The sequence below is a fragment of the Castor canadensis genome, chromosome 11 (assembly GCF_047511655.1).
Source record: "Castor canadensis chromosome 11, mCasCan1.hap1v2, whole genome shotgun sequence".
Classification (NCBI taxonomy): Eukaryota; Metazoa; Chordata; class Mammalia; order Rodentia; family Castoridae; genus Castor; species Castor canadensis.
Window position 1 is genome coordinate 111,361,004 of NC_133396.1, and position 14,170 is coordinate 111,375,173.

The following is a 14,170-nucleotide window of genomic DNA, read 5'->3' on the forward strand; positions in this document are numbered from 1 at the left end:
TCCCTCCACCTCCCTCTCCTTAATCATCCTGGGACTCATTCTTTATCGGATCCCTCTTAACCTCTTCCTGATTGCTCCCTTATGGTAAGGTCACCACATCACAGTGGACCCTTGTGATAAAAACATACGTAATTTATCCGCTTAGTTGTTTGCTTCTGTCACTTCCATCTGCTTCCTGAGGAGGGGGCCTCTGGCAGCCACAATGTCCAGAGTAAATTAGAGGTGCGTAGATTCCAGAGCAGAAATTCAGAATTAAGGCCTGCCCTAATGGGGAAATAGGAGGAAAAGGAGGCTGGGGGACAAGTGAAGAACCTAGAACCGAATGGACTGGTTGGATGTGGGTATGGGAGGCTAAGGCAAGAGTCATACAAAGAAAGGACTGTGTTTTTGTTTTGTCTTCTTCTGTCTGAACTCCTACTTCATGGCCCTTCTGGCTGATTGAAAGCAGAGAGGCAACCAGGGCTCTCCTGGCTTCTTAGAAATGGTGAATGGAGTCCAGAAGCTGGAAGATCAACCCAGTCACGGAGTCCCCCACATACCTGCATTTGGGGAAATCCCAGAAAATACCCCCAAATCATGATGGGCTAGTGTCCCATCATGCAGCCTTGGGTCTCCATTGATAAAGGACAAGAAGGCCATTATTCAAAGCGGAGGAACTGCAGTATCTTCCAAAATGGCAGTGACATTATTTCTGGCCTCTCATGTACAGCCAGAACCTTGCACTCCTTATCAACAGGTGGCACCTCTGTCTTTTCCCCTTGAACCTGGGCAAGCCTTCTTCCATTTAAATAAACAGGATAAGCAGAAGTAATGCTTTGTGAAGAAGGCTCTTCACTTGTGAAAAGGTCTCAGGCTCTCTTGGGACATGTGCCACAGGGTAAGAAATTCAGCCGCTTTCAGGCCCCATGTGAGAGAGGCCTGAGGCCCCAGCTGCTCCAGCCTCCAGTGACCACAGTAGATGTGTGGGCATGGGTGCCTCCAGGTAACTCCATCCCTATCCTTGTCTGAGGGACCCTGAGAGACACCCAGCTTACCCAGTCATCCTGCAGAACCATGAGAAGAATCATCAATTGACTGTCATTGTTTCAAGCCATTCACTCTGGGGTTGACTGTTCTATACTAGACACAGGGTATAGCAATGCAGGGATCTTCCCAAACTCAGTGCCTGGAGTCTGAAATTCAATGCCTGCCCCTCTAGGGGTGCCAGAAAGAGAATGGAGCCAACAACCTGGAGAGATGCCAGTGCCTGGCAGCCCAGGACTCTCTGCAGACCTCAGGGTACTCTGGACCTGAGGTGCTCCATGCTCTCCAGATGTGTGGTATGAAAGGGAGCGTGGGCTAGGAAGCTGGAATCAGGCCTGCTGAGAAAGCAAGAGCAAAGCGAGAATCCTCCAAGAAGTAGGGAGGCTCCTTCCCATCTCGTCCTTTGCTGAAGCTCCTCCCAGAGCTAGTGGAAGCCTGGTACTTGTCTCCCACAAGCTCAGACATCCCAACAATGCTGTCCTTCCCTGCACATTGCCTGTGTTCCTTCATGCGATGTTACTCGTAACATGTCCAGGCTAGGCTGTGGCAATGCTGGCCACAGGCAGACTCTGTCTTCAGTACTCACTGCCAGCTACCATTGCCCTTCCAGCCTCCCAGGCTCCCAGTGGTGCCATGGAACTTGAGGATTCCATAGCCTGCCTTACTCCCTCTACCAGTGAGGGCATTCCCATCTTCCCTCTATGGGGGACATTTGTCAACACCTGGAAATGTGCTGTCCACACTGAAATCACACTGGGGTTGACCATCACACTGGGGTTGGTGCTCCTGGCATGCAGCATAGAGGCCAAGGTTGTGGCTGAATATCTTACAATGCATACGCCAGCCACTTGGGGATTTATCCACCCCCAAGTGTCAAGAAGGCCACAGTGGAGAAGCCCTACTCTACTCCGGTCCTGCTTGTCTGTGTCTCAGTTCTGTGTGTTTTGTTCCTTTGGGACAGCTAAATAAATAAGTGATGAAGAGATCAAGCTATTAAAGGCTGCTCCCAGCTACATTTTACCCCTCTTGAGACAATGGTATTTTAACTCTCCAGCACACCCAACACCCTGCCTAAAAAGCACATAGCTCTCCTGTCCTAGGTAGCCCAGGGAGAGAGGGAGCCCTGTGTTCAGGCAGCTGTGGGTCTCAGTTTTAGAAAGATGAGAAGAGCCAGCCTAGGGCCCCTCTGAAGCAGCTGGGTGGGGTTTTCTACAGGAAACACACTGGGCCCAGGACCAGGCCTGTGACGGCGTGGCTGATGAGTCACACTGGGCCTTCCCTCCTGTTACTCATTTCATAGCCTGGCAACAGCCCAGAAAAGGGACACCCTAAACTGGAGTTCCTCACACATGTACAATCACTACTTCCATCAGGGCCAGGAGGGTCATACACGTTACTTATGATCCCTTAGTAACATGAGGTCTTCAGCCTCCTGCAGCAAAAGACCCAAAGGCCATCTCCTGCCTTGCCCTCTCTCCCCACCTGCAGAAGTAAACACATTAAGAGGGGAGGGAGATGAAGGTAGGCTGGGGTATATCACCCCCTCCCTCAGTCACACATGGTCACTATTTGCTACCAGAAGACTTTTTTTTCTTTTTTTCTTTCTTTCTTTTCTTCTCTCTCTCTCTCTCTCTCTCTCTCTCTCTCTCTCTCTCTCTCTTTCTCTCTCTCTCTCCCTTCCCCCCTCTCTTTCTTTTCTTTCCCTTCCTTCTTTCCTTCCTTCCTTCCCTCTCTCCCTCCTTCCTTCCTTCTTCCTTCCTTTCTCTCTCCCTCTCTCTCTCTCCCTCCTTCCCTCCATTCCTCCCTTCCTTTTTAGGTGGTACTAGGGTTTGAATTCAGGGCCTCCAGCTTGTTAGGCAGGTGTTCTACCACATAAACCAGGCTCTCAGACCTTTTTTGCCTTAGATATTTTTCAGATAGGGCCTTGAACTTTTTTCCCCAGGCCCGGCCTTGGATTGAGAACCCCCTACCTATGCCTCCTGCATAGCTAGGATTATAGACTACACCACCACACCTGGCCCAGATACCTATGCCTCCACTGTCCAGTCCAATAGCCTTAAGGCACCTGTTGCTACTTACATTGAAATTAAATGTACAAATTCAGTTTCTTGGTTGCATCACTCTCACTTCAAGTGTTCCACAGCCACATGGGGCTACTGTACAGAGCAGTGCAGGTGACATTTCCACCATTGTTAAAGTTCTGGTTTTTTGGGGTTTTTTTTTTTGGCAGCACTGAAGTTTGTACTCAGGGCCTAAAGCTTGCTAAGCAGGCACTCTGACTGCTTGAGTCATTCTACCAGTCCTTTTTCATGGTTTTGTTTGTTTGTTTGTTTCGAGATAGGGTCTTGAGAACTATTTGTCTGGAACTGGCTTCGAACTGGGACCCTCCTGATCTCTGCCTTCTGAGTAGCTAGGATTACTGGTGTGAGCCACCACTGCCCAGCTAAAGTTCTGTTGGGACACTGCTCTCTAGCCTGCCTCACTGCACAGCTGCTGGCCAGGTCATTTGCTCTCAGGCCAGCCAGAGGCAATGTTGACCACCTCCTCCTAAGGCTCTGTTGTCCACACAGTGTTACTGGCTAGGACCCCACCAGTGCTATTCGGACATATGGTCCTTCTTTTCCAATACCCTGGATGAGGACCGTCTCTGTGGCTGATACTGCTGGGGACCAATGCTGAACAAGGCTCCATGGATCTTGCAATGGAGACATTATTGCATGAGTGGAGCTGAAGCGGTGGTGGAGGTTCTTCTGGGGGCTGTAGAGAAGGTCACACATTTTCAAGTCACAGAATATCACAAGTGTGGCCTTAGAAAAATCTGATCCAATTCTCTCATCTCAAGAGATGAGGCGACTGGGCCATACTGGGGTGTGGCGTGGCTCCTGGCCACATGTAGCTGGTAGAAAAGGTGAGGGAGCATACAGACAGTGAAAAGTCCCATCCTGTCCTACAGGCCCATAGGGAGCAGGCTGGAATCCTGTAACACCCCTACCACTGGCTGGGCACCCTATGGCTTCTGAAACACCCTACGGCTTCAGAAGAAAGTGGGTGGGAGTAATGGAGTTCTGACGGGGTCCAGCACCCCATTCATACACCCAAGGACAGATTTGTCCTTTAGGCATCGCATGAAGCTGATGGCCAAACTGGGGCCAGCCAGGGCAGGACAAAGGCCTCAGGTTAGCAGTTCACCTCTTCCCTGCTTCTGAGCTAGCTTAGACGCAGCTGGGAAGCACTGGGAGCACAGTGTGCTGACAGCACCCCCAGGGGAGAAGAGCTGTGAAAGAGCATGTGTAACAGACACCAAGCAGAGAAAGGATGACTCAGGGGCACCTACTTGTGCTCTGGGAGGGGCCTCTGCTCGGGTGAGGCTGGGGTTGGGGTTGGTGGTGAAGTAGTCTTATTAAGAGAGAAAAGAATGGATCCACTTCCTCCTTCAAATCAGCCAACGGCTATATTTTAGTCTCTTTTTAAACTATGTTCATTATTTTTTAAAGAGATACCTACAAATTCTAGAGGGTCATCCTACAAAATCCCTAACCAATACTCCTCAAAACTGTCAAAATCATCAAAAACAAGTAAAAACAAACAAACAAACTGAGAAACAGACAGTCAAAAGAAACCTAGGGAGATATGACAGAGACATGTAATGTACCATCCTGAAGGAGACCCTGGGACAGCAAAAGGAGGTTTGGTAAAAGCTAAGGAAATCTAAATCAAGCATGGACTTTAATGATAATGTATTGATTGATTGATATTGTATTGATTGATATTGATTCATTAATTATAGCAAAAGTACCATGCTAATGTGTTAGCAATAGGGGAAACGGATCTGGAAACTCTGTACTGTCTTCTCAATTTTTCTATAAATCTAAAAATGTTCTAAAAGCATAAGGTCTATTAAAATTTTAAGACCACCTATTATAAAAGTGATTTTAGGGCTGGGGAAGTGACTCACATGGTGGAGTGCCTGCCTAGCCAGAGGGAGGCCCTAAATTTAAACCCCAGTACTGTCAAAAAAAATAATTTAAAAAAGTAATAATTTAAAATTTTATCATTTCAAAATTATTTAAAACATTTAAAAGCTCAACTTCCAAAACTGAAGAGTGTGCAACTGACCTCTTCCTGTTTGTTTTCTCCCCACATGCTTCTCCATCTTCTGATTGCTATCACCTATGTGTGACCCAAACTCAGGGCCCCCACCTTGGCACTTCCACCCTTATACTCTGAGCTTTTCAAAGGCCAACAGTCTGGCTTTCAACCTAACTTATTTCTTTTTAATTCCTTTCCCTTTCTTCCCCATCTTCCTTCTCTTCTGTAATTTGGTGAGAGAATTTTTCACACAGCTGGACTGATTAATAACCTATGGTCCCTTCAATTTGTTCAGGATTCTAATGTGCCACCCATGTTTGCCCATATTAATCTCACTTTTCTCCATCCTGAAAAGGGGGGTTATCATACAGATGCTCGACTTACCATGGGGCCACATCCTAATAAAGCCATTGTAAGTTGAAACTGCCTGAAGTCAGAAACTGAACATCCTAGCTTACCTGAGCCTACTTTAAATGTGCACAGAACACTTACATTAGCCTACAGTTGGAGAAAATCACCTAACACAAGGCGTATTGTATAACAGACAGTTAGATACATCAGGTAATGCATATCTCGTGCAATTTATTTGAATACAGCATAGAACCCTGTAGAATACTATCGCTTCCCTTCAAGATTGTGTGGCTGACTGAGAGCCCAGCATTTGTGAGAGGGTACATGTAAGCCATACCCCTGGGAACCTCCAGAAGAAAGAGCCCTGATCTGATTGTCAGTCCTTTGCTCAGTTGCCTCAGAACTGCCAGGTTGCTGAGCTGAGCAAAGACATTTCATTTTCTCTACATGCACCATCTGCCCTGAAATGCAGTGAGCCCCGGGGGTGTAGAGGGTGTCTGACCACATATTGTGATCCAGAGAAAAGATCAGAACTCAAAGTATGGCTTCTCCTGAATGGGTATGCCTTTCACACCATTGTAACGCTGAAAAATTGGAAGTGGAACCATTGTAAGTTGGAGACAGGCTGTATTCCCATTTTAGGGAAGAGGCCCAGAAAGATTGGGAAACTACCAGCAGTTATAGAGCCACACTTGGTTGCAGGACCAGCCTGCCTGAGGCTCAGCCTGTATTTCCTGCTCTTCCTCCAGAATAGCGCACTTTTCTTTGCTGACTCCATTCCTGGTGTCACCAAATTCTACACAGCAGGTGGCTCATTGTCAGAGCAGCTCTGCAAACATGGTTTGAATCGTTTAGGGAAAGCCTGCAAACTGAGCCTTCTGGGAAAAGAGGTTGCAAGATTGTGGGTTAACCAGTGCTGGGCAGCACAGTAAAGGCAGTAGGATGCTGGGAAGTGTTCAAGACTAAGGACACCCACCACCACCCTCTGCACCCCCGGGGCTCACTGCATTTCAGGGCAGATGGTGCATGTAGAGGAAAGGAAATGTCTTTGCTCAGCTCAGCAACCTGGCAGTTCTGAGGCAACTGAGCAAAGGACTGACAATCAGATCAGGGCTCTTTCTTCTGGAGGTTCCCAGGGGTACGGCTTACATGTACCCTTCCCTCTTTGTGCCTCAGTTTTCTTATCAGCATTATGAGGGTGAGAACATTTACTTCAGACTTGGGCTGAGTACATGGAATAATGCAATGGACACAGTGGTGTACCGGTCGGACCCTGTCGACCACAATGTTTTCGCTCGTCATGTGAAATGACAGATGATCTCATAGCAATGTAACCTTTAAGCACAAGGAATGAGGAGCAGCTAGTTAGGAACTAGGAATGGCTCTGCACTAGCTGAATACCACATCGTAGAGGGTCTTTCGGGTTACTTTATTCATCTTTGGGGTTACCTTATTCACTCTCCTTCTGTCTGAAATTTTGGGAGACCAAGGTTCCCAGAAATAAGCTGGACACAGTCCCTAAAAACTGACACTGCTGAGCCTTGTGTCACTGCTATGGCTCTTGTTCTGTCCTTCTGAGCCTGTTGGGACTTGGTGATGTCATCACCCCTTCACTGCCCCGTGTTCAGAAGTCAGGATCAGGGTAAGAGTTCACTTAAGCCACATTTCACTGTCTGTAATCTAGCAGATTCTTCCAAGTTAAAGGGACAAGAAAATAAAATGGCCAAAATAACATGATTTTTTTGAATATTAGACTAGTTACTGAGAAATTTTAAATGGGCACATTTTACTTATTTTTTATTTGGTTTCATGCATACAGAGGGTAATTTCTCCCAAGAATTTAAGCTTTGCCCATTTTATCTCAAATGGCCTGGTGGAATTTAAATAGGACTTAAATCATGTACTTATCACCTGCAATTTGGTCCTTAAGATGTTGTTAAACTTTTGAAGTAGATGTTTAGTCTGGGAGCAGTGTTTAGCAACTGCTGTGATTGTCTCTGGATTCTCCAAAGCCCCCAGCTTAGTCAAAGTCTATTGAATTCCAGCCCTGTTAATTTCCACTTTTCTCTGACTAATGGCTTTCCCTGGAGCAGCCACCATAGGGTTTTAATGACCCCTGGTTCTCTATCTTTTGAGAGGAGAAAAGGCAGAGATGGAAGGCATATTTTCTGCACATAAAAATATACTCTGACATCTCAGGAATCTTTATACAAGGTCAGATTAACCAGGTTTTATTCCTCCCAGCCTGGGTCACCTTCTCCCTCAAAAGCTGCACCTGTCCTGAGGATATGTACAGGCCTTGACAGTCCTCAGAGGGGGACATTTTTCTAGGCCTCCATCTAGAAAGGCTGGTTTGATGCTAAACACACAGGCCCTGGGGTTAGCTTGAACACATTTGTATACCAGGCCCCCGTGTGCCTACGGGATGACCTCAACAGATTTATCTATAAAATGGGAATAACCATGGCATCTTAGAGACTTTTGCAGGCGTAGTTTACTGTCTGGCAATTGTATACACTCACTAAATCTTCACTGTTACTATCAGGAGTAGCAGAACCTCTGCCAAGTGGGCAAGGAAAGGAGGTAAAATTTTGATCAATTTTGTTATTGATGGACTCTTGGGGAGCCAGTTGAGGCTGATAACATCGAACAGGTTTCTGGTTTATTAGAGCAAATAATCTGCTCCAATAATTATAGGCCCACATTTATTATGAATAAGAAAAAATTGAGTGTAGATTCTCTGAGAATTCGAAATCACAGCTCTAGGCCCCACTGCTGGAAGGGCTTAAAAAGCTGGAGAAACCCGGGGTTCCAATCCTCAGCAAGCACACAGCCAGAAACAAATCAGAACTCAGCTTCAGACAGAAGGGGGACCCTCCCAATCCAGCTACTTGGTGTGAATTAAGTGAACATTCAGCAGTATTTACAATAAGCACTGCCTCCCCATTGTGCTCCCTGGGGAGCTGTCCTGCAAACCCTCAGCATGCCCTATCCTGGTTCTTCCGCTTTGTCTCAGCAGCGAGCATCTGAGTTTCCTATTCCTTCACACTGAGTCACCATCCCCTGTCCTGACCTCACAGGACTGGCTTGGGGAAGCTTCCATTCAGCCCTCTGCCTACAGCCAGTTTCATGTGTCACTGGTAATACTGGCCCTAGGAAATACGAAGACCATGAGGGCAAGTCCAGAAGGTCCTTCCAGTGACAGCATATTGTAACCTCATAAACTACTCTGTGCAGGGGGACACGGGAGGCCCCACTGGTGTGCCTCAGCACAGGGCTGAGGATAGGGGTAGAACTACCTGGCAAGGACCCCAGGGACAAGAAATTCCAGGCAGCTTTTGAAATGGAAGCCACCAAGTAGTTTTGGAAAGAAGCTACACATTGTCCCTCACCCCTTTCAGCCACAAACCTGGCAGAGGACGCACCACAGCTTGCCCCAGGTCCCACCACTTACCCAGGGCTCCTTGACAGATGTCTGTGCGGGTGGCTCCTCCAACGATAAACTGGGGATCAGCGCAGATCTCCTGGAAACAAAACCACAGAGTGTAGTCAGCTCACCAGGCAGTCTTCTGCAGTTAGGAAGCCTTGGTTCCCATTGACATTTTTGGCCATGATGAGGGGGTCGTCCTGGCTGAGAAAGGTAGTCATGGGACCCTGTATGCTCCCACCTGCATGGAGCCTACTCCGTCATGATCTTTCTCCCTGGCCCTGGCATCATGGAGTCCAGCCTCATCTACCAGGGCTTGAAACCCTCCATGCTCACCCACCCTGTGTGACAGTGCTGCTCCTCATAAATTCTCCTGCATGCAAGTTGTTTGGCTTGCATGGAATTCCTCCTTTTCCCACATTGTACCATATTTCAAGGTTCCTGCCACCTCCTCCATGAAGTTCTTCTTTAGTCCATCCCTAACTCATCATTTCAAGTAGCATCCCGGAGTCTTTGTACTCTGCAATGGACATAATTGGGTACTATCTGGTGACACTTGTGGGTCATCCTGTCTTCCTAACACACATTTGAGGGCCAGGAACTGGATCTGCCCTTGTGAATTCTTCCACAGAGCCATGGTACTTGGAACATCCACATATTCCGTTACCTGCTATAAACCCAAGACTGTGCACAGAGCTTTATCTCATGTAGCTTGCTTGGAAACTCAAGCTGGATATGATCCCCATCTCACAGGCGAGGAAACAGCTCAGGGAGGTAAGGTGATGTGTTCAAAGCTGCGCAGCTCATCAGTGGTGGAGTGCTGGGACTTGAACTCACTGGTCTCAAGTGCAAACTCTTTTCATTCCTGCACTGCCTCTTGATGGGTTAGCGCTGAAACCTCAGTGACCACTGTCAGAAGCAGCCCAGGGGAAGCCAACGTTGAACAACTCCGTCCTCAGCAGCCCTATCTGAGTGTTTCCTGATTGAGAAGAGCCTCCACCCCAAAGCCACGGCGGAAGTCAAGGCTGGGGGAAACTTGGCTTGTAGGAGTTCTCACATCCTCTACAGAGATGCACAAATGAGCCTCACCCCACGCCTCTTGGCCTCTGTCAAGCAGGAGTCTTCCCTGGGTGAGACCTGGGTCCAGTCCCCAGCCATCCTGACTCAGATGGCAGGGACAATTCCAGAAGCACAACCTGTACGCACAGCACATTCTTGTCATGCTTCCCATCATCTGTTTGGGGACTGCAGGGACAATGAGAAAGTTCTTTTGCCTTTCAGCCAACCCCTTATCCACTGGGTGGATCAGACTGGGCCTGGTACTTGGCCCAGTCTGATGATCATCCTGAAGGGTCAGGCTCTTATCCCAGAAGAATTATTCCATTATGTGTCAGAAACTGCCTCATCCTTTGGCAACCTCTCCAGAGACGTCAAAGTTAAGACTCTGGAGTCTAGAGATGCTTCAGAAAATGGAGCCCTGTACACAGTCTGTGGGGTATTGAATTAAATACAGCATGTAATAGTCGAAGAGAGGGGTGGAGGGCTTGGGCCTTGGATTCTGACAACCTTGGTGTGACTCCTGGGCCTGCCACTTATACCGGTACTATGATGCTGGGAAGTTACTTAAGCTCTTGGAGCTTCAGTTTCCTCATCTGTGTTTGGTGATGACAAATGTACCTATCACATAGGATTATTCTGTGGGTTAAATGAGATAACTGCTAACATGTCCTGGTAAATACCCCACAAATGTTACCTATTATTATTGAAGAGGAAGTTGATAATAATCACTGACCGTGGAGACCAGACATACAGGTTTGGGGCTGAGTTCTGCCAGGTGAACGTAAGTCATAAGCGTCTTAGGGGAAAAAATGAGGTCTGACAACACTACCTGTGCTCCCTGCTGCCTGGCTGCTAGGGGATCTCGTGTGCCAACCTTGGATGGTTGCTGGCTTTCTCCTCACTGTGGTCCTGCACTGGTCCTGGACTACACTGTGACTGTGGCCATTTTCTGCTTCATCCCCTTCCCTTTCTGCAGTCCTCTTGCAGGGTTGTGACATCTGTCTCAGGAAGAGCAGTGGGCTCCTGCCCTGCCCAGCTCCCCTGTCCCGCCCTGCACATGCCCCACTCTCCCCATTCAGGGGCCCTCGTTCACCCTTCTCCTGCCTTCATTGTTAATCCCTTGTCTCTGATGACTCACCCTCCCACATATTTAAGTTGCTCTCATCTGAACAAACAACCTCTCAACCCCCAGGTCCCACTTGCCAGTGCGTGCTCTCTCTCTCTCTCTCTCTCTCTCTCTCTCTCTCTCTCTCTCTCTCTCTCTCTCTTCCTTTCCTTTCTTTTCAGACACCCTTCTTAGATTACTGGACCACACTTAATTTAGAGTCTACAGCAATCTGGCTTCTACCCCATCTTTCCATTGAATGGTTCTGACACTGTCACCAATGACTGGCCAAGGTCCAACTTTGGTGGAAATGTTTTTGTTCCCCTTGTCCAGCCCCTGCAGTTTTGGACAAGGTAGGATAGGCCAGAGAGGTGAACCTTAAGGTGGGAACTCTAACCACACACAGGCTAGACACAGCCCTAGCTCCACCCTGCATACACCTGTTTGCCTCTGAGCAAATATTCAACTTTCCCAAGCCTCAATTCCTTTAACTGCTTAATAGGCATATAAGGGCCAAATGCCCTCTTGGTTATGCAGTCCAGTCTACCTGCCTCTAGGCAATGGTCCTGAAAAGGCTCTAGATCTCTATTTATTCACCCAGAAGTCCCTCAGGCACTTCTACCTGTTATAGGGGCTCTCTGTCTCCTCCTCTAAAGTCTTCAGATTCAGAAATGAAATATATCATGCTTGGCATAGTAGGTGCTCAATAAATGCTTATTGACTTAATGAAAGAATAAGTGAAGGAGTGTGAATTCACTATGTAAACTGTAAAGAGCTATACAAATGCATAAGGAACACATTTCCTTGCTTGTACTTTCACAACCAGAATTTCATTTGATGTTCTTAATAGTTTTGCATTCATTCATTCTACAAATAGCTTCTGTCAAGCATTTAGGACAGTGCCTGACACAGAATAAGCACTCAATAATTACTGATGAAAGAATGAGTGAGTGCTGGGAAGGGACGGTAGCCATGCTAGGCACTGGGAGTACACTGGTGCCTCAAGTTTATTAGGAGAACAAATAAACCCATGTAAGTGTATTTATACACTGAGAAAATGCTATGAAGGAACTCAGCAGAAGGCAGTGATAGAGAACAACAAGGCGTGGAGGAGATGCAGAGAATGGTCAGGAAAGACTACTTTGGGGAGGAGACTTGTGACAAAGTCCCAAAGAATTTGAGAGGGCCAGATTCAGGACAGAGCATGCTTGGCAGGTGAGAAGGCATGAGGCAGGAAAGAACTCTGGCTTCTGAAAGGTGGCCTGGTGGGGGGGAGGGGGGGGACCTGCACCTGGTGACCTAGAGAAAAGAGAAAATAGTTAGGCATGTCCTCTTTAAGATGAAGAGATAAAGCACAGAGAGGTTAAATGACTGACCCAAGGTCACCCAGCAAGTTAGCAAGGAAGAGAACCCCTCCTTGGCCTCCTGGTCTAGAGTGATTTCTACAGCCCTTGCTACCTAATTGCTAGATTTAGGGTAACAAGGTGACCCGAGAGGCTCAGGGGTACTGATGCAGGGCAGGAAGGCTTATTCTGCTGACAAGAAGCTAGAAGTTAGATTCCCCAAGAAGGCTTCTCTGGGTGTAGTGGGGGGAGCTGGCAGGCAGAGTCAGAATGGATGGATAGAATAGGTAACAGAAGTTGTGTCCAGGCCAGGGAGGTTGGAGAACAGACACCCTGAGCGATAGGATAGGGCATGTGGAGGGCCCTGAGGTTCCCAGGTGAGCACTGGGGCTAGCAGGATGATGAGGAACTGGCTTCTGGAAGTATTTCCTGTCCTTTGTTAGTTACCAGCATAAATATTAGGTGAAGTTTCGCTAGCTGCCCTTTGCAAAGATAAACAAGAAACTGGAGTGGGTAAATCGTAACGATCCTTCGTGGGACGGCACCAGGCTGTGGTCTTTTCCCCTCCCTGAGACAGACACATCGCGGATAGTCACTTCCACCCTCCCCTTGCCGCAGGCGCACCCCACTTCCCACCATCTCCTCACTAGCGTTCCATAAAACTTTCTCCCTGGCCTCAGTACGTCGCCCGGAATTTTTGTGAAGCCCAAAGGCGGTGTCCCTGGCGGACCTGCGAATGGGATGTAGGGGCCCTGCCCTGTCGGGTCCTGGGAAACAGCCGCAGGCTGCCCCCCGCGAGCCTCCTTTGCACCGATCGCGGCTCCAGCAGCACCGAGGGCCCTGGGGGCCTGCGGGGTCCTGGCTCGAGAGTCCCCACCCCAGCCCTCCCGGGGCCTGCACCCCGCCCGCCCGGCATCCCGGCGCGCGCTTCCTACCGTGGGGCGCTTCCACTCGATGCCCCGAGTTTTGGAGGAGTACGGTCCCAACTCCTTGAAGCCCAGGGACGACGGGAGGGCGGGGAAGGCGGGGTCCTGAAAGAGCGCCCCGGCCTCCAGGCACTCGTTCCGCAGCGCCTCATAGTCCTGGTTGAGGTACTTGATGGCTCGCTCGTGCGAGCCCAGCCCCTCGGCCGCCTCGCGGTCCTTCACCAGCCTGGCTGCGATGCCCGCCATGGTGCGGCTCCCGGCGCGGGCGCGAGGTTGCGGGGCCTCCGTGCGCTGCGCTCGGCTAGGGCGCGGCCAGGCCCGGGGCGCTGCAGCGGACTGCGGGCGCCGCCGCTGCGGGCGATGATTCACGCGGCGGAAAGCGCCTCCAACGCGGGGTGTGGCCTCCGCCGCTCCCGGCCTGCTCGGCGCCGGGTCCCGGACGCAGCCAGCCCGCGGCCTGCAGAGCGCCGGCCGGACAGCGGGCAGCCGCGGGCGGCGGGGTCCGTGCTGCCACCTATGGACCGCTTCCGGGGTGGCCGGGGACTCTCCCGGGTCGGGGTGTAAAAGTTGGGGCTCAAACCCAAACCCGATTGCTAACGCCCCACCTCCTGGGGGAGGAAATCCAGCAGTGCTAGGCGAAATCCAGCAGTGACTCTCCAGGAAGCACCCGGTGAGTCAGTACGCCATCAGAGAGAGAGGCCGGACTCTAAACCAGCCATCGTTAATTCAGCCCGCTGTCCTAACGGCCCTGTGAGCCCTGCACACGTTATCTCATTTACTCCTAATCCGTGCTATGGAGAAAGGGCGGCTATTGTCACCGTCTTCACGTGAGGAAACTGAGCCTCAG

At 49.4% G+C, this 14,170-nt stretch overlaps 1 protein-coding gene across 2 annotated transcripts in view; it reads right to left on the bottom strand.

Moving 5' to 3' along the window:
- Capn2 (calpain 2) overlaps positions 1–13,678 on the bottom strand; it is a 50,005-nt gene extending 36,327 nt beyond the window's left edge. The window contains exons 1-2 of one of the 2 annotated variants that reach the window (XM_074048239.1): positions 13,333–13,678; positions 8,918–8,987 (exon numbers count right to left, since the gene is read on the bottom strand). In XM_074048239.1, coding sequence (XP_073904340.1) covers positions 8,918–8,987; positions 13,333–13,569 — 307 coding nt within the window. In that variant the 5' untranslated portion in view covers positions 13,570–13,678. The remainder of the gene's footprint in view (positions 1–8,917; positions 8,988–13,332) is intronic. The other variant, XM_020153209.2, reaches the window with a different exon arrangement.
- Positions 13,679–14,170: the final 492 nt, after the last annotated feature.